At 37.1% G+C, this 17,235-nt stretch overlaps 3 protein-coding genes across 21 annotated transcripts in view; 2 read left to right on the forward strand and 1 right to left on the reverse strand.

Moving 5' to 3' along the window:
* The first annotated feature begins 159 nt into the window (after window positions 1-159).
* LOC124301448 (peroxisomal targeting signal 1 receptor) lies at window positions 160-4,630 on the forward strand. Of its 4 annotated transcripts, XM_046756517.1 has the most exons (9): window positions 160-307; window positions 398-607; window positions 1,038-1,394; window positions 1,735-2,185; window positions 2,344-2,887; window positions 2,997-3,165; window positions 3,297-3,454; window positions 3,532-3,699; window positions 4,196-4,630. In XM_046756517.1, the coding sequence occupies exons 3-9, from the start codon at window positions 1,047-1,049 to the stop codon at window positions 4,233-4,235; spliced, it is 1,878 nt and encodes a 625-aa protein (XP_046612473.1). In that variant the 5' UTR covers window positions 160-307; window positions 398-607; window positions 1,038-1,046; the 3' UTR covers window positions 4,236-4,630. The 4 variants fall into 4 exon arrangements, 3 of the variants coding, with proteins under 3 accessions (XP_046612473.1, XP_046612474.1, XP_046612472.1); XM_046756518.1 differs by having other exon boundaries at window positions 225-607; window positions 1,741-2,185; XM_046756516.1 differs by having other exon boundaries at window positions 227-607.
* The window catches only part of LOC124301447 (carotenoid isomerooxygenase), a 49,007-nt gene continuing 35,544 nt past the window's right edge, over window positions 3,773-17,235 (reverse strand). For 4 of the 8 annotated variants that reach the window (XM_046756510.1, XM_046756511.1, XM_046756508.1 and 1 more), the window contains exons 11-12: window positions 6,237-6,382; window positions 5,599-5,769 (exon numbers count right to left, since the gene is read on the reverse strand). In XM_046756510.1, coding sequence (XP_046612466.1) covers window positions 6,243-6,382 — 140 coding nt within the window. In that variant the 3' untranslated portion in view covers window positions 5,599-5,769; window positions 6,237-6,242. Of the gene's footprint in view, window positions 3,796-5,334; window positions 5,521-5,598; window positions 5,770-6,236; window positions 6,383-17,235 lie in introns of those variants that run through there. The other 4 variants (XR_006907479.1, XM_046756515.1, XM_046756513.1 and 1 more) reach the window with 4 other exon arrangements.
* Window positions 6,931-17,137, forward strand: LOC124301444 (neprilysin-4-like). Of its 9 annotated transcripts, none has more exons than XM_046756493.1 (16): window positions 6,933-7,340; window positions 8,486-8,597; window positions 9,010-9,059; window positions 10,639-10,790; window positions 11,011-11,150; window positions 11,255-11,508; window positions 13,066-13,323; window positions 13,723-13,925; window positions 14,028-14,207; window positions 14,401-14,612; window positions 14,720-14,942; window positions 15,034-15,210; window positions 15,645-15,807; window positions 15,899-16,108; window positions 16,556-16,662; window positions 16,728-17,137. In XM_046756493.1, the coding sequence occupies exons 2-16, from the start codon at window positions 8,491-8,493 to the stop codon at window positions 17,001-17,003; spliced, it is 2,712 nt and encodes a 903-aa protein (XP_046612449.1). In that variant the 5' UTR covers window positions 6,933-7,340; window positions 8,486-8,490; the 3' UTR covers window positions 17,004-17,137. The 9 variants fall into 9 exon arrangements, with proteins under 9 accessions (XP_046612452.1, XP_046612451.1, XP_046612449.1 ...); XM_046756489.1 differs by having other exon boundaries at window positions 6,936-7,340; window positions 8,872-9,059; XM_046756494.1 differs by lacking the exon at window positions 6,933-7,340 and adding an exon at window positions 7,684-8,411.

Below are 17,235 nucleotides of genomic sequence, written 5' to 3' on the forward strand. Positions count from 1 at the left end.
TGAGAGGTCACTAGTGTTCAATAAGTATTGAAACAAAGTTTGGGGGGAGGCATAAGGCGGCAGTGAAAACTTTCTACGAATCCCATTGCACGATCATCGATTAGTCGATCTTGGGCATCCCTGCAACCAATGACACTTCGCTGCTAAAGGAACAGTAGCGACGCCAGCGGTACAAAAAATTAACGTAATATGTATGATTACTGTGACAAGTTTTGTCAATTCAACTATTTAACTTCGTGCTCCTTGTATAGTCTTCATGAACCACACTGTCATTTTGGCAGGGATTCGAGCCGTCATCGGAGAGTCGGTAATCATTAGAGTATATTCCCTGGATATCCTCGTTGGCTCTGATATGACGCAGTGATATCCATTACACGGTTTGATTTCACGAAAACAGGGTCGAGGCACAATCAGGGGCCCCCTCGATCGGTACTCGACGGACGTGCGGTGGAAGCGAGTGTTTTCGAACGATGTAGACAAACCACAAATAACACAATTGGCACTTGCTGCATGGATGGGAAACTCTTGCTGCCTGAGATAACCTCCGTCTCTTGTTATTGCAGCTATCGGAGATAATTCAGCCTTCGTTCTAAGTCGAGTATATTTCGTAAGTCCGTCAGAATATAGTGTCTCTTTATTCTTTCCTTGCACTTTTTCTGAGCTTTGACTTCGTATATCCTCACCTTGCTTTTTTGTATTACTTCTTTCATTTTTGCTCATCGTGTAAACAACGTGACACTAGGAAAGGCTGTACACACTTTCTTTTCCTTAGATCCATTAATTAACTTCACCTAATCCTGTAGTTTTCAGGTTTCATTACATTTTTTTTTTATTTATCAAGCAGTAGAAACTTGACTTGACTTTCAATTCATTCAAAAAGACAACATGAATATAGAGTTATCATAACTATTTTGGCAAGGTCATTATTTTTTTTTTCTTGCTTCACTTTTTGTACACTTGTTTTACATAATTGAATACGAGTTGCAGATAGCGTATCAGTTAATCAAACATGTCAAAACATCTTTGCGTTCTTTTAGAATCCAGTAATGGCACTGCGCGATTTGGTCGAGGGAGACTGCGGAGGGCCGAGTTCGGTTGCTCGTCTCGCCTCGCATTATGTTCAGGACCATGGATTTGTCGAGGAAGGCATTGGCCGGCCATTTGTGCCATCCACTTCTTTCGAGGCGTCTGATTCTGACCACTTGGTTAAGCAGTTTTTAGAGGAAACAGTCACTCATCCTCAAACATTTAGAATGGACAGTTTACTGCAGGAAATGCGACAGATTGATCACAATATTCATGCGCCTGTTCCTGCCCCTGGTGTGATTAAGGAATTAACTGGCCAAGACACAGCGTGGGCTAACCAGTATCTCGAATCTGGTCGTCATTTTGATGTAATTACGTAATATTCAAAACTGTTTGATAGTAGCGTTTGCTTCACTTTTTGTTTCAAATACTTTGAAAATTTACAAATGGTCAAAAAACAATGGTATTGCTCCTAACATAAAATGAATCATTTTTAGAGATTTCTTAAATTGCTAGAATGCATCAAATTATTTTAAGTACGTCAAATCCAAACAGGATTCCGTATATTTTGCATAAATAAAAAATGGAAAACTGAAATGTTAAACTGAATTAGTAAAAACAAGCATTGGCATTTTATGCTAAGCACTGACTCAAAACTTCTAAATGCTCGGAAGATGTTTACAGAGTTTTAATTGAGTTTTGTTATAGGAACAGCATGCTGATGCTATATGGAATACACCCGCTGAAGCTATCATCCCACACTCTGAAACGTTTGAATTAGGATTAGGTCCCAAGTGGGCTGAAGAATACCTGGAACATAGCGTGGATAATGTAGAGAAGGACGTTAATCAGAATGGGTTTGTTGTCAAATCAACGGAAGCTTTGGATAATGATGACCCAAATTTTGCTTATTCAAAGTTCATGAAATTCATGCGACAAGAAGGCGAGATTCCCATTGATCCTGGTCAGACTTCGCTGCCAAATCTAGAGAAGTTGGATGATAAATGGACAGAAGAATTTTCTTCCATGAATATTAGTGCTTCCGAACGCTCTGGAGATGTTCAAGACGAACATCCAGTTTTGAGCAAGATCGATGAAGAGCTAGCAGCTGCAGGGACATGGGCTGAAGAATTTTCCACAGAGAACTCTGAAACTCAAGGTTCATATTTAAATTGCATCAAAAAGTAATTCATCTCTGATATTTCCGGAATTGCCAGGGTTTAACTGACGTTCATATTCCGAATAATGAACGAATATCTTTTATAATTCGGGAAACTTGCTTTGTTATTCATTTTTATAATATTCTTGTATCCATAGATGCAGATGATTACAAATCGAATTTTTGGACAAGATTGCAAGATGAGTGGGAGAAAATATCAGCCTCTGATGAAGTAAGCACTTCACACCCTTGGTTATCGGAATACGAAAAGTACTACGATCCTTTCCAGGAATACACCTTCACTGAAGAAAATGTAATGAAGGACATACCAAATGCGTTGGAAGAGGGTAAGAAAAGGCTTGAGGCCGGTGATTTGCCCAGTGCGGTGCTTTGTTTCGAAGCTGCGGTTCAACAGGAAAAAGATAATTCAGATGCGTGGCTTTTGCTGGGAAAAACACAAGCCGAGAATGAGCAGGATCCATTAGCCATATCCGCGTTGAAACACTGTTTATCTTTAGACCCAACAAACTCTGTTGCCATGATGACGCTTGCTGTTTCATACACGAATGAATCGTACCAAAATCAAGCCTGCATTACGTTGAAAGAATGGCTTATGAAGAATGAAAAATACAAAAATTTAACCTTTTTAAATAAAGGCTCCGTGACGAATCAAAGATCAAAAGTTTCTACGATTTTATCAGAGTAAGCCTTTCATTATTAAGATTCACACACTTCTTGAATAGATCTACCTTCTAATATCAGTCTGGATAATGAACTGCACATGAGTATTTATTCATTTATTTATTTCTAGGGACTCACACGAGGAAGTCAAACAGCTCTTCATTGAAGCTGCTAGAATGAATCCCACGAATGAAATAGATGCGGATGTCCAATGCGGTCTTGGTGTTTTGTTCAACATATCTAATGAATTTGACAAAGCCGTGGATTGTTTCAAAGCCGCGTTACACGTCAAGCCTGACGTGAGTAACGATATTTGAATATAGATATACCTACTCTCATATGCAGACGAAGAAAATAAGCGAACAGAGAAGAATCAGTAAACAGACTGTCGCAATTTGTCCGCAAATTCGTATAAGACAATTCTATTTAGGATTCCAGATTATGGAACAGATTGGGCGCTACTTTAGCCAATGGACAAAGATCTGAGGAAGCCATTGAAGCTTATCATAACGCGTTACGGATATCCCCGGGATTTATAAGGGCGCGATACAATCTTGGCATATCGTGCATCAACTTGTCAGCTTACAAGTTAGTAAATTAATTTATGAACTCTGCAGTCAAGTACAATTCGATTTCTGGCTTTAATACATCAATTTTACAAATAGAGAAGCTGGCGAGCATTTGCTAACAGCTTTGAATCAGCAAGCGGTGGGTCGAGATGCTCAAGGTCAAAGGAGCCATCTAGGTACCATGTCCGATTCGATTTGGTCAACACTTCGATTGGTTGTGTCACTAATGCACAAATATCACCTAAGTGATGCAATAGAGGAAAGGTAAAAATAGTTTGACTTATAAAATATGTTACAGTACCAGCAGTATTTTGTATTTACCTGGATGAAATGTTCAATTCAGCTCTTCCACTCAATTGCCTAGAAAATAATTTGTGTTAATTTCTTTCTCATTGAACTAAGACTATCAGAATTCATAATTTACTTTATCACTTTCTTCCAAAGTATATACAAGCCAACGCTAGCGTTGTTTTGCGACGAGGTTTTGAAACTACTTTGATTTTTTTTCCGAAAAGTTTGGAATTGTCAGGGAACCTTGTAATGTGAAATGGGTGATTATCATAAGTTTTTACTACAGATCACAAATCGTACAGAATTCCGGCTAAAAAACAGTCGAGGAATAAATTGAATTTTTTCACACCTTAATCCATTTACTAATGTATTCACTACTTCAACCGAGGTCTTTTCAACCGAAGACCAGTGTAAAGTATGTGTTATTTGTAATACTCATTGCTTAAATAATATTTTTCATCAATTTCAGGGATCTGGCAACACTCAACAAAGAATTTGAGATGGATTAGTTGACGATATAGTCAATTTAGGACAGTTGGCAATAAAATGTTATACTCAGCCCGGCAGATCGCACGGTCATTCATCATTCTTGATTCTTGAACAATTTTCAAAGAACTGATAACCGACAACGGTTATATCAAGGGTGGTGATGGATGATCTTGATATTGTTTTTACATTCTCGATCCTATGAGGACCGAAATATCGAAAATAACGGGATAAATGAAAACATTTTAACAAGTAACAAAATATACAAAATATAAAAAATATAAAAACGACAAAAATGAAAATAAAAAAAAAGAAAAAAAAATACTAACAGTAATAAATAATGTATATAAACAATTGTATCTAAACCAATAACTTGGTAATAACTATCTAAGCGTAATGTAAAATGCATGCTATTACATATGTATTAGATTTATAGAAAGGCGTGGGTTTATTTCGATGTATTCCCAATAATTTGAACTAATTACGTATAACAAATTGAAACAGAATTGTGAACTTCCATGTCCAAGTTCATGTAAAAAAAAAAAAAATTGAATACAATGTAACTTTTATACTAAATATTTCTATTTACAAGAAAAAAAAAGAAGAAATTTACTCACGATAGAATTTTACTTACCATTTCTTTTTACACAGTTTTGGTATAAGAAAAAGCGTTCTTTGGCATGTGAATCCACCGAAGTTGATAACGAACCGTGTTATTTTTTCGGTACTGAATTCGTGTAGTTCGTTAGTTTTATTGACTAATAATCACACATTTAATCGACGGGCTTCCGGTTACATCCTGAAAACTGTCGTGTCGAGGAATCGTATAAAAGAATAAGCAGAAAGTGAAAAAAAAAATCTAAAAAAAAAAAAAAAATAGTAAAAAGTTAATAAATTCATTCGTAAATATATACAAAATATATGCATATACATTATAGTTGATATAGGTTATGTTGTTAAGGTGTTAAATAATATTATATCTTACATAAAAAAATGTTTTCTGTTGACAACATTAACATAGATTAGATTATATTTCATACACCTGTTATATTATACGTTATACACTTATGCATATACTATAGCGTAGGCAACTGTGTCGCTAACATTACTCAGGTCTGTTGATTTTCACTATTTCATCGAATTCGAACGAACAACAATACTTCTGATCTTGTTCCTAATGTTTTTATGCTGCGTTACTTTTTAGAATTGATTTTTTTTTTTGTGAATTCAAATTTTATATTTCACATATTATTCGTTATATTTGAGCATTGTATATTATTTAAATCGTTCGTGTAACGACAATTCGATCTGAAAGCAAAATTTTCAAGAATAATTTGTACATAAAACTTATACTACATACATACAATAATTTTTTTGTCATGCAGCAAATAAAATTTTAAAACGCTCCAATATCTTGTGCATAGTTCTTACCTCGAAGGAAAATATTATCTTCATTCAGTTTGTAAAAATTGTAAGTAAAACGTCGATGAAACATGACGACTTGAATTAATTAAGGATAGAAGTTTTGCGCAAGTGACGAATGGCCCATGAAAATTGCTGTGAAACAAAATACATGTTCTTGTGTAGTGTTTTTTTCCACCGAGTTTCGTTTCATTTGTCGACGTATTAGTGTATCAACGTCTTTCAGTTTGGTTATCACCAATAATATATTTATACTATATTTTAAGATTGGATAATTACGCGTTTGTAACGTTATTATGCGTGGTACAAATTTCGAGTATCTACGCACCGCCGTTCCATGTTCAAACCATGCTTCTATGTACGTATTACACACAGAAATTTGTTGTGCATATTTTACACTGTTTTATAGCGATTTGAATGGTGTGGAAAACTTATGAATAATTTTAGGGGCATAAATCCGAGGAATTGTTTTTATATTTATAAATTACACTCGACGTGATTTCTATCCTGGTGAAAATTTTTATATTCTTGCGTGTCTGCTGTTTTCTACGTCTCTCTAATTAGCAATAGTTGTTGATTTTGTAGATTCAATACTTCCTTACCTTCTTTCAATAATTCACAAGCTTCCGTAAAGATATTGGAGTAAAGAGCGTTATCGTGTTGTAATAGAAATTTTTAATAAAAAATCTCATCATACTAACGATGAGTGTTGAGCAGGATCGCCGCGCATGCCGAAAACCTGACGTACCTGAAATAGTCCAGAATTTTTAGTTTACTTGTAGAAATCAGGGAATTTTGTCAAATTTCCGAGACAGTGTAAATTTGAAACTCGAACTTTTTATGTCGTTCCAAATGCTACAGTCTTGACTAAACACTTGACATAACTGTATATAATGCACACTTCAGTTTCTATTGACAAATTTAAATAGGTACAAGTGAAGTGCAACGACTTCAAAATAAATAATACACAACGCGGTAACGATTAATTGAATATTTTCGTCAATTGTTTCAATTTCACAAGAAATACAAAAGGTATCTGGAAAAAAATTAATTTGGATCTTGAAAACATAGAAAAGTGTAGGAGTGTTACATTCCAAAATTACAGGCAACCCTGATTATTGTAATAGTCGGAAAAATATGCGCTATCAAGAGTGAGAAAAAAGTAACTTGTTGTGCTAATTGGCATTATTGCGCGATAATAGGTATTCATTAGAGCTGATTGCCGAATGAATGAATGAATGAACGAATGAATGACTGACCGACCGACTGCAGGGTGATGTGTAACGGCTAGCAGCGTGCAAATACTGACGGCATTTGCGTGTGTGATCCGTCTGCCAATCTGTATATTTAAATCAACGCTAGTGTCAGTACGTTAGCATTCATGGAGTGACTTCTGGCACAATAGCTCAATTCTCTTTGCTCTTAGTATCCGGGAGCATCATATCAGTCGAACCCGCGGGCTTCATCTATAACACATTTCATTTCTAAATACGTTGGAATTGTCTCACCGTGAGTTTTATGATAATCCGAGTTCTACACTCGCATTCGCCAGTATTCATCCGGAGAAAACTTTACCGCGCTTTTCGCTCTGTCAATTGTTTGACGCAACATCACGATAACTATATATTGACAGCGGGTGGAACGGATTTTGTGTCGTGAAATGATAGAGTAAATATTGGCACAAGTGTAACAGCACATCGCCTCAGGTAAGAGTTTTTTTTTTTGTTTTTTTTTCCTTTTTTCGCATTACTAAAACAAAAGCGAAAGCTTAGATACCAGTTTGCAATCATATTTGCAAATATGAAAAAGATCGCAGCATTACAGTGATATTTTTTTCCAACCTTGTGACGACGATCCGATGTTGAAAAATGTGCATATAACGAGTCGATCGTTTGGTTTTGAATCGACCTATTAATTCTCAAACAGTACAGGGAGTCCCAATTTTGAGAAAAAAGTATTCTTCTTTTAAAGATATTTAATAAAAGTTGATCAATCTTTTATAAGGATAAATTATTTTTCATTCATTCTGCAAAGAATTGTTCAAAACATCTCGACACCGTTATTTAGTTTCGTTGTACGTTTAAAGCTTTTTTTGTTCAATGTCACTAAACGTCGATTAACTTTATTTAAAGCATGAATTTCGGTGCTTGTAAATTTTGTAAAATTATGCAATAAAATTTGTCATTGGCAGTGTCATCGTTGCAAACGGTGATTTGCAGCAGCACTCGAGAAGTACAACGTATACGTCGCGTCAGTTTCCGGAAGTTGAATAAAACGGTTGTTAAGAGTATATAAATGATAATAGGTTAGATAGGTACTTTCGGCGTATTGGAAGCTACGCGGAGCAAGCTTGGGTGACTTTAAGGTCTAGGATTGAAATTACGGTTTCATTTTCACACAATATTTATATTCGAAACTTCCAAGCAGTATCACAATACTTGGATATTGCAAGGTTTGCGGGGCAGAGAAGCGTGGAATGACTTGTACCTCACAACTCAACTCCTTTCATAGGGTGGGTGTGATTGACAATGGAAAACAAGTGCTGTAATCATCTTAAATTCTTAAATTGATTCTAAAGGTCATATCGTTTAGACCCTTTATTAATCTTAGTCCAAGTTGGGGCCTGCGTACATATCTTTCAGGTTTTATCGTAGCTCGTGTTTGACGCATTCTTGGATTTACTTGCACTTATATTTACCCGTCTCTTGCGGTTTTTGAGGTACGACCACTCTTTACGCAACTTGACTGTAATCAAATTTTACAACCTGCGTCATGAGGTGAAAAACTTGTCCGACAATTCGATTGACAATATTATTAATCAACGTCTTAAAAGAGATTTGCTTCGTTGCAGAAAAAATGAGAGGTAGCGATCGCTTGAGCCAGTTCAATGACGAAGACTACTATAGCGGTGGTCCATGTCCTTCTTGCAGATTAGCGATAAACAAGGAGACCGGAAGATTGAAGTAAATATGCACAACTGCGCAGACAGTCGTATACATAGATAGAATATTGTATTTTGTTACCATGGTAAAAATTTTCTGTCCATCCAAATTTGTGATAATTTGATCATTACTTGTCACGTCTTATGTCAAGGTGTAAGCAATCAGAGATTCGAAGAATAAAATGTCATCGAGATGTTTCCGCGATCGACGACGAATCGATAGCTATCACGTTTTTCTTCGTTGATTTGTCAATGATTTATCGCAAGGCTCATTTTATACACGTGTGTTGTCTCAGGTGGTGCATGGGAGGAAACAATACCTGGCGATTGAGAGTTAGACTTATGCTAATTGTACCCGCAGTACTACTGCCGATCACTATTATTTACATAGCGATATGCAGGTCGAATACAATGGGGAAAATTTCAAACCATAGAACACAAGCCACTGACGAAGAAGCTCGCGAAAGCAGCGGTAGTATCAAAGGTAATTTGGATCAACACGTTGAGAATTTATGGGGTTCATAGGCTGATTAAAGAGCTTGGTGGAAAGAAACCGTTGTTTAAAATCTTCGGCAACGTTGTCGGAACTGATGCTGGTGATTAGTGACCACGAATGAAATGACAACCTTACTATGTCGGAGAAATTAATTAATTAAATCATTTCAGAAAAGTTTCAATTATTTGGACTCTCAGAACGATCAAACTCCAGTGTTTTTGTGCCGATTCTAATGTTTTTGAATCTATTTTGCTCACTGGACAGTGGATCCCCATGAATGTCTGAAATACCAAGCTTCCGCAAATCTATGTCTACTCACTGTGAAGATGGCTATTTGTACAAAAATATTTCATTTGATCGTTGAAGATCTCTGTGGTGAAAAATATAGACTTAAACCCTTAGAATTGGGTAAAAACACCAGAGTTTAATCGTTTTTAAAGTTTTACTTATAAAAAATTTCCTGAAATTATTGATGTGTCAAGATAACGTTATTCGAATTTGTTTAGATTTGTTTCTATCGCAAAGTAGGGATGTTATTTCGTTCGTGTTCGTCGTAATTTATGTAAATGATATTGTCGGAGATTTTATAAACGGCTTTTTCTCATTCCATAACTTTTAACTCGGACCGTGGCCCCGTTCATATTTGAAAGCAGGTTTCCCCGTGATGAAAAGATTCAATATGAATGATCAGGGTTGTGAAATATGTATTGTTTTATTAATGCATTATCCATTTCATTACTCATTAATTTTTCAATGATTAATGAATTCCTTTTTCATTGTGCATTTTTTTGACAATTTACAATGGAACGTCGCTGCATTATCCATTACACATCTAATGAATAGTGTATATTCTACCCATTATGCATTAATTTGATAGTTAACACAGTGATGAAATTTGATATAATTTAAATAATTGTTATTTGAAAATTATTTAACTGCAAACACTCAGTATGATTTATTCGGGATGTTTTCAGTCTTTACTCTGGCCTCCACTGTTATATAAGTAATTGCTTAATAAAAAGTAGATAAAAATTAACTATAAGTTATTTTTGATATTGTCTTTTAAAAATTTTATTTTTCCTAATCCGTCAATGCAGTCAACTAATCCATGATATTTTATGTATTGTGCATAGAAATAAATCCAATCGGTTCATTAGCAAACTATACATATATAATTTTTCAAATAAAATACAAGTTAGGCACTTTTGGGGTGTAGCCCCAAATTTATAATAAAAAACAGAGTAAAATAAAAGGCGTTTGCAGTAATAATATGCTTAGTAAATTATTTCTTAAAATAGTAAAAAAAAAAATCCTCCCTTCATTTACCCACACCTATTACTGCAGTCATGTTTACTGCAATTCGAATCAATTAACCAATACTGCGGTAATTACCAATTGTGTTGTCATCCATTGTCAATTATCCATGTAATTACAAATTCTAGTTTCTCTGCATTACCCCTTATTTTGATAGCGGATAACGCATTATTTTTCAATTAATATTTCCGCAACCCTGACAATGATACAGAATACACGATAAGCGTAATCCATTCTTCTTTTCAATTTTCAGCCACATTCAATTACGATCCCGATCAATCCGAAATTGAGGACAGAGAATTACTTCAGGAAATAAAGACCAGCTATGTGCCACCTGATATCACGTTCAACATGGGACGACAAAAAAGAGATGTTTCCAACGGAGACGAGTGGCATAATTTCAGGGTATTTAATAGATATGCATAAAAGATGGGGGTTTGAGGAATTTTCTGTCAACAGTACTAAATTTTCTGACGATTGTTCACAGTATAGCGAAATGTCAAGGAATTATTAACACTTGAAAGTCCCTTGACTTCGCGTGGCCCGAAAATTTGAAGAATTTATTGAGATCTCGTAAAATAATATAACGAATTCATTTCTTGGGTTAATAAGATCGAAATTTCAGGTGAGCGGAGATGACGCAGACATGTTGGTGGAAAAAAACACAGACATACCTGAGGAGAGGGTTGAGAATTCATTGGCTGATTATTCGGAGGACGACGCCGAGGCTTATGATAACGGGGAAACCGACATTGAGGATTACCAGTAAGCGTTAAGTAGATGAGAAATAATTTTCAAAATAAATATGCTTTTGCAGGCCCCGATCACTGTTTAAATAGTACCTATACATAGACTCTGATTACCACAAGGGATGGCGAATTAATGTACGGAGGCGCTGCGGGAAATTCGGCAAATCAAATGCCGTGGCAGACGGTTGATTCGGGTAACAAAGACGACGGGCAAACACAGGGCGAATCTGACCCAGGCGAGCAGGGCGGAAGGCCCTCGATTGATGAGAACACCTGGTTGGCCATGCAGGAAGATGATGCCGGGGATAAATCCTCGGATTTTCATGCATTTTGGAAGGGCGAAGGTGACCTAAAGAGCATCCGCGAGGCCCAAGGTGCTTATAAGTATTATTTCATGTAAATGCAACCGATATATATATATATATATATATTAATATACATGTATATATTTATATATATATATATGTTGGGTTGTCATAAATTTATGCCTTCGAAGTATCTATTTAATATTCCTTTTAATCCGCTCATGTCTTCATTTGTGAATCGGATGAATATATATATCGAGAGGAGACCGTGAAACTCACCAGATTGAACGTCCGACTGCGCATGCGCCAGTTTTTGTTACGATTTTCAAACAGCCTCAAGCTTCACACGTCGAACATGGCTTCTGGAGGTTATGTAGACAATGGGATTATTTTTGGGTCAGGCAGATTTTCAATAATTCGAGGCAGCACGCTTGTGACGAAATTTTGACTATCATTTGATCAATTAAAACCGACATAATGTCAACGGACGAAAAATTTGCTTTGAAATACAGATAAAGAAGTCTGGTAACTGTCGAAATTTCTAATTTCTGCTCGGCTGTTATTTGACGACGACAAGTCAATTCACAGTCGACTTCAATCTCCGATTGGTTGATTTCGTTCTTTGTGCCACTTGCGTTGACACAGCGATTCGGCAAGTCTTGGCAAACTTCTATAACCATTGACTAACCGATCGTTTCGTAAACTGTTTCGATTCAGTTGGCTCCCCTGCTTTGCAGACGAATATATTGCCACGCAACGATCTCGCCGACCAATGGGATTCAATCGTTTTACGCATGTACAGTCTATCACTCAGCATGCTGAGTTTCACCCTTTCCTCTAGGGGTATATTTATTATTGATAATCGCTTAAATGAATGTATAGATGTATCCGCGCTTTATCTGCGCTTGGTATATGATAAATGTTGATCTGTACAGTGGATTATAGTAGAATCTGTGTAAATTGTAATAAGAGAGATAAGGATACGATTGAAGAAATAGATGAATTATCTGTAGATCGATGCTACATGTGTGCGCTAAGCCAGTTTTCAATAAAAACGATAGCTTTCAATGAATAATTATCGTGCGAGAATCAACCGCAGGCCTGTACATCCTTCACACATCCAACTACTAATCACAGGCCTTCTACCGATGTCACTAAATTCATTCTTTTACTCATGTATTATATTCAAATTTTCGTATAATACGAGGACGTTGATTTTGTAATATCTTTTCTGCCCTACCTCCGTCAACAACTCCACTACTTTGTAGTTTTTGACAGGAAAACAGAATTTCTGACATGAACGCATATCGGGGCTTCTTGACTCGTGTGAATTTCGCACTCACCTTCGACTAGTGCGACAATTTATACTAAATCATAAAAAAAATTCCTATGTTATGCGCGCTTGCCATGAACTGATAACTAATATCAAAACACATTCGGTCTCTAACGTACATTTTATTCTTGAATGTAGCTAAGCGACGTGACGACTTTCATTACACTGAAACCGAGTGTAAGGCCTGTAGTTAGATACATATTTTGATAGCCTTAACAATTATATATATTATCTAGAAAAAGTTGTTTGTTATTATTTATATATTATACACTTCCCGATGTTATTAATTGCAGCGAAGATGATGTTAAAGTATATGGATAGAACGGTAGATCCTTGTCACGACTTTTACCAATATGCATGCGGTAATTGGGGAAAACGTAACCCAATACCAAAAGACAAAGCGGGTTACGATACGTTCGAAATGCTAAGAGAGTCCTTAGATTCAGTTTTGAAAGAATTATTGGAGGAACCCATCTCACCGGGGGCGAAAGCAAATTCTGCCGATGCTACGGTCAAGGCTAAGCATCTTTATCACAGCTGTATGAATTACGGTGAGTAAAAATTCGCGCATTACAAGATAAGGTGAGAAAAAAATACCGTTTCGGTATCGAGATGAATGAGACGTTTCTGTAACGTTCAATGTAGAAAAAAAATTTTAATGTTCTTGGATTGGCGTTGAAAATAGAACCTTACGTTGTGTACGAATGTGAAGGTTTAACTTGACGACAAAAGTAAATCAGACATTACTCGTAAATAATTTGGAAAAAAACTTAGCGAGAGATGAAATAGTTAGCCTACAAACCGCTTGGATAATGTAAAACAAATCAACGGAATAGAGGAATTATTTGTTTCATTTCGGTCTTAGTCTTCTAAAGAGGAAAATGATAAAAAGTAATGAAACAGGAATATATACGATTTAATAATAATCTGACATGCAAAATGACGCCTAGAGATCTTGGAGCAGCGTATGGAGCGACCTCTAATCGAGCTTTTGGACGAACTCGGAGGATGGCCGATCCTGCAGCCGAGTTGGGATCCCAAGAAGTTTGACTGGCTTCTTTTGGTCGCGCAATTGCGGTTGTACAACAATGACATACTGATATCCGAATGGGTTGGGCCGGATATAAGGGATAGCGATCAGTACGTGATTCAAGTAAGTGACTTACCTGCTCTTTTAAGGATGGAAGTTTTCCTTACGCATACCGCACCATTACTATCTGCGAGCAGTAATCACCGGTCCATTTGCCGTTCACAGTTCGATCAAACCTCTCTTGGCCTGCCGACGCGAGATTACTTTCTTCAACCCTCGAACACTCTCTACCTTGAAGCTTACAAAAGTTACTTGATCAAGATCGCTACGCTGCTTGGGGCTCCTCTTGAAAATGCGACGTTTCACGCCGACGAACTCATTGAATTCGAGACGAAATTGGCTAAGGTAATTCAATGACATCAGTTCACCTCATATTTTTCAAATGCGTCCCAATGAATTGAATGAAGTTCTCGATTTCAAATCGTTGTAAAAATTTCAGACTACTGGTGTCAAAGAATGATCGAGTTCTTCGATCACCGATCTGCAGAATTCAAATGTTCCGTTCCTGTAGCTTATTTGACAATTTTTTTCCCGTTAGATCACCTCATCACCGGACGAGAGACGCAACGTTTCAGAGCTTTACCAAAGAATGAGTATCGGCGAGTTGAGAATAGTGATACCGCAAATCGATTGGCACAGATATTTGTCGATAGTTTTGGCCCGACCGGCAAATACTTCAGAGCCCGTTGTGGTTTTTGCTCTTCAATATATTCAGGACTTGGTAAATCTGCTGTCAAAAACACCGTCGAGGTATATAAAGTTTTGAAAAGACAAAAAGTATTCACTCGCATAGCCGCATGCATGTTGTCTACGGTTTACACATTTCGAAAGATTCATAAAACTTTCTCTTCTTTCAGAACAATATCAAACTATCTTCTTTGGCGCTTCGTACGTCACCGTGTAAACAATTTGGACGATCGTTTCCAAGAAGCCAAGCAAAAGTTTTACTATATACTCTTTGGCAGAGAGCAGGCACCATTGAGATGGAAGAATTGCGTTGCCCAGGTGAATTCCAATATGGGAATGGCCGTCGGTTCGATGTTCGTAAGAAAATATTTCGACGAGAACAGCAAAAATGACGTGAGAGTTGCCCATGCCCATGTTACATAAATCTTATAACTTGAAATACCTCACTAATCATGCCGTTTCTTGCATCACCCTCGACGTCAAGACTCTGCTGATGACCCAAGAGATCCAACAATCGTTCAGGGAACTGTTGAAAAAGACTAGCTGGATCGATGACGACACCAAGCAGCTTGCCGGCGAAAAAGTAGACGACATGTTGCTCAGGATCGGATATCCCGATTTTATATTGGAACAACATTTGCTCAATGAACGATATAAAGATGTAATTCAACAAGTTCTCTATGATTTCACCGAGCGTACGTTAAATCCGGAACAGTTGCCTTTGATTTTTTGATCATCGGTATCCAAAAAGTTTCGAGACGTCATTTTCGTTATACTTTTGTGATACTGGACAGATATTACAAATATACCAAAACATAATATCGTCACTAGATGCGCTGCGATAACTTCACATATTTGATGAAATGTTCAACACGTCGCTACAAATGTCTCGTTTTTGACATTTCACTGAGGCTTTTTCACTAGATGAAATTGTTCAGATTTGAACATGCAGGTTTTTTTTGTCCTTCTTGATTGACCACACGCAGGGCAACTATTGTAGGGTGGCAGAACACCTTCACGGGTTTACCCTACGATCTCTGTGGTCTAGACTTGTTGACTAATGAAACTGATTGTCCCCTTTCTATATTGAAATAGGTTGTCATAAGTTCGGACAAATATTTCGAGAATACTTTAAACATTCTCCAGCACTTGACGCGGGTGGAACAGGACAGACTCGGCAGTCCAGTGAACAAAACACTCTGGAACACGGCGCCGGCTGTGGTCAACGCTTATTACAGTCGCAACAAAAATCAGATAAGTATGTCGTCATGAGAAAGGATGTGATAAATTGATCCCTCGAGGAAGTAGGATCACTCTATCCTCACCTTTCATATTCCCCGAATGTGCAGTGTTCCCGGCGGGAATTTTACAGCCACCTTTTTATCACCGATATTTTCCACGGAGCCTCAATTACGGCGGTATAGGAGTCGTCATTGGTCACGAAATCACTCACGGATTTGATGATAAGGGCAGGCTCTTTGACAAGGATGGTAACTTGCACAGGTGGTGGAAGGACCCCGCCATTGAAGGCTTTCATCAAAGAGCTCAATGTTTGATCGGTAAGGATGATTTCCTTGAAGTTGAAACCGAAGCTCATGAATTTTATTAACAATTTTTCAAAATAATTTCAAAACGCTACGGATTCTCTCAGTAGCGGCTAAAGCGAGTCACTATAACCTCGTTGACATTTTGTGGAGATACGGTCAGAGACAAAAATGTTTCCAAAGTCATTAGAATCGAATTGAAAAACACCAGAGTTTAATAATTGTGAATGGTCCGATTATAAAATCATTTATCAATTACTTCTTGATACCCTAGCTTGTGTTGTTAGAGTTCCCTCTTGTTTCATACGTATTCAAAACAAGTGGGAAAATAATACTGGTGGAAATTTTTCAAACGATTTCTCTTGTTTTCCTAACGTTTGAATCCGACGGTACGGCCCATTCATTATTAAGATAATACAATAAACATAGGTACAATTTATAGTCTTTGTCCGCATTTGTCAGACCAGTATAGTCACTATACCGTGACTGAGGTGGGGATGCAGATTGATGGAGTAAACACGCAGGGTGAGAACATCGCGGATAACGGAGGAATCAAACAAGCATTCAGGGTAAGTCGATGGAGCATAGAGAAAACAAAACGGAATCGAAAATACGTGTGAGGATTCACTTTTAGGCTTATCAGAGATGGTTGAACGCGAACGGGGAGGTTAACGAAACGTTGCCGGGAATCAGCGCGACGGGGAAGCAGCTATTCTTCCTGAACTTCGCGCAAGTTTGGTGCGGATCCATGAGACCAGAAGCAACGCGCAACAAATTGAAAACGGCGGTTCATTCGCCGGGGAAATTTCGCGTTATTGGAACTCTGTCGAATTCCGAGGACTTTGCCAAAGTTTACGGGTGTCCCGTTGGGACGCCAATGAATCCTTTCAAGAAGTGCTCAGTTTGGTGAACGACGAGAAAACGTTAGACGTTTTCAATTTTAATCGCTAAAGAAATATATGCAATTATTTTTGATAAAATAGGATTGTATTTTATCTGGCAACTGGATAACAAAATGTTGTTTAACATAAAATTGTACCTATATGTCGCAGATACGTTTTAAGTACCTTTCGAGCAGTTGTACGGAAAGAAGATGCGAAGGTAAAAGTTACGCACGGGAAATAATAATCCATGTGTAATCA

Source organism: Neodiprion virginianus, chromosome 3 (genome assembly GCF_021901495.1).
Source record: "Neodiprion virginianus isolate iyNeoVirg1 chromosome 3, iyNeoVirg1.1, whole genome shotgun sequence".
Lineage (NCBI taxonomy): Eukaryota > Metazoa > Arthropoda > Insecta > Hymenoptera > Diprionidae > Neodiprion > Neodiprion virginianus.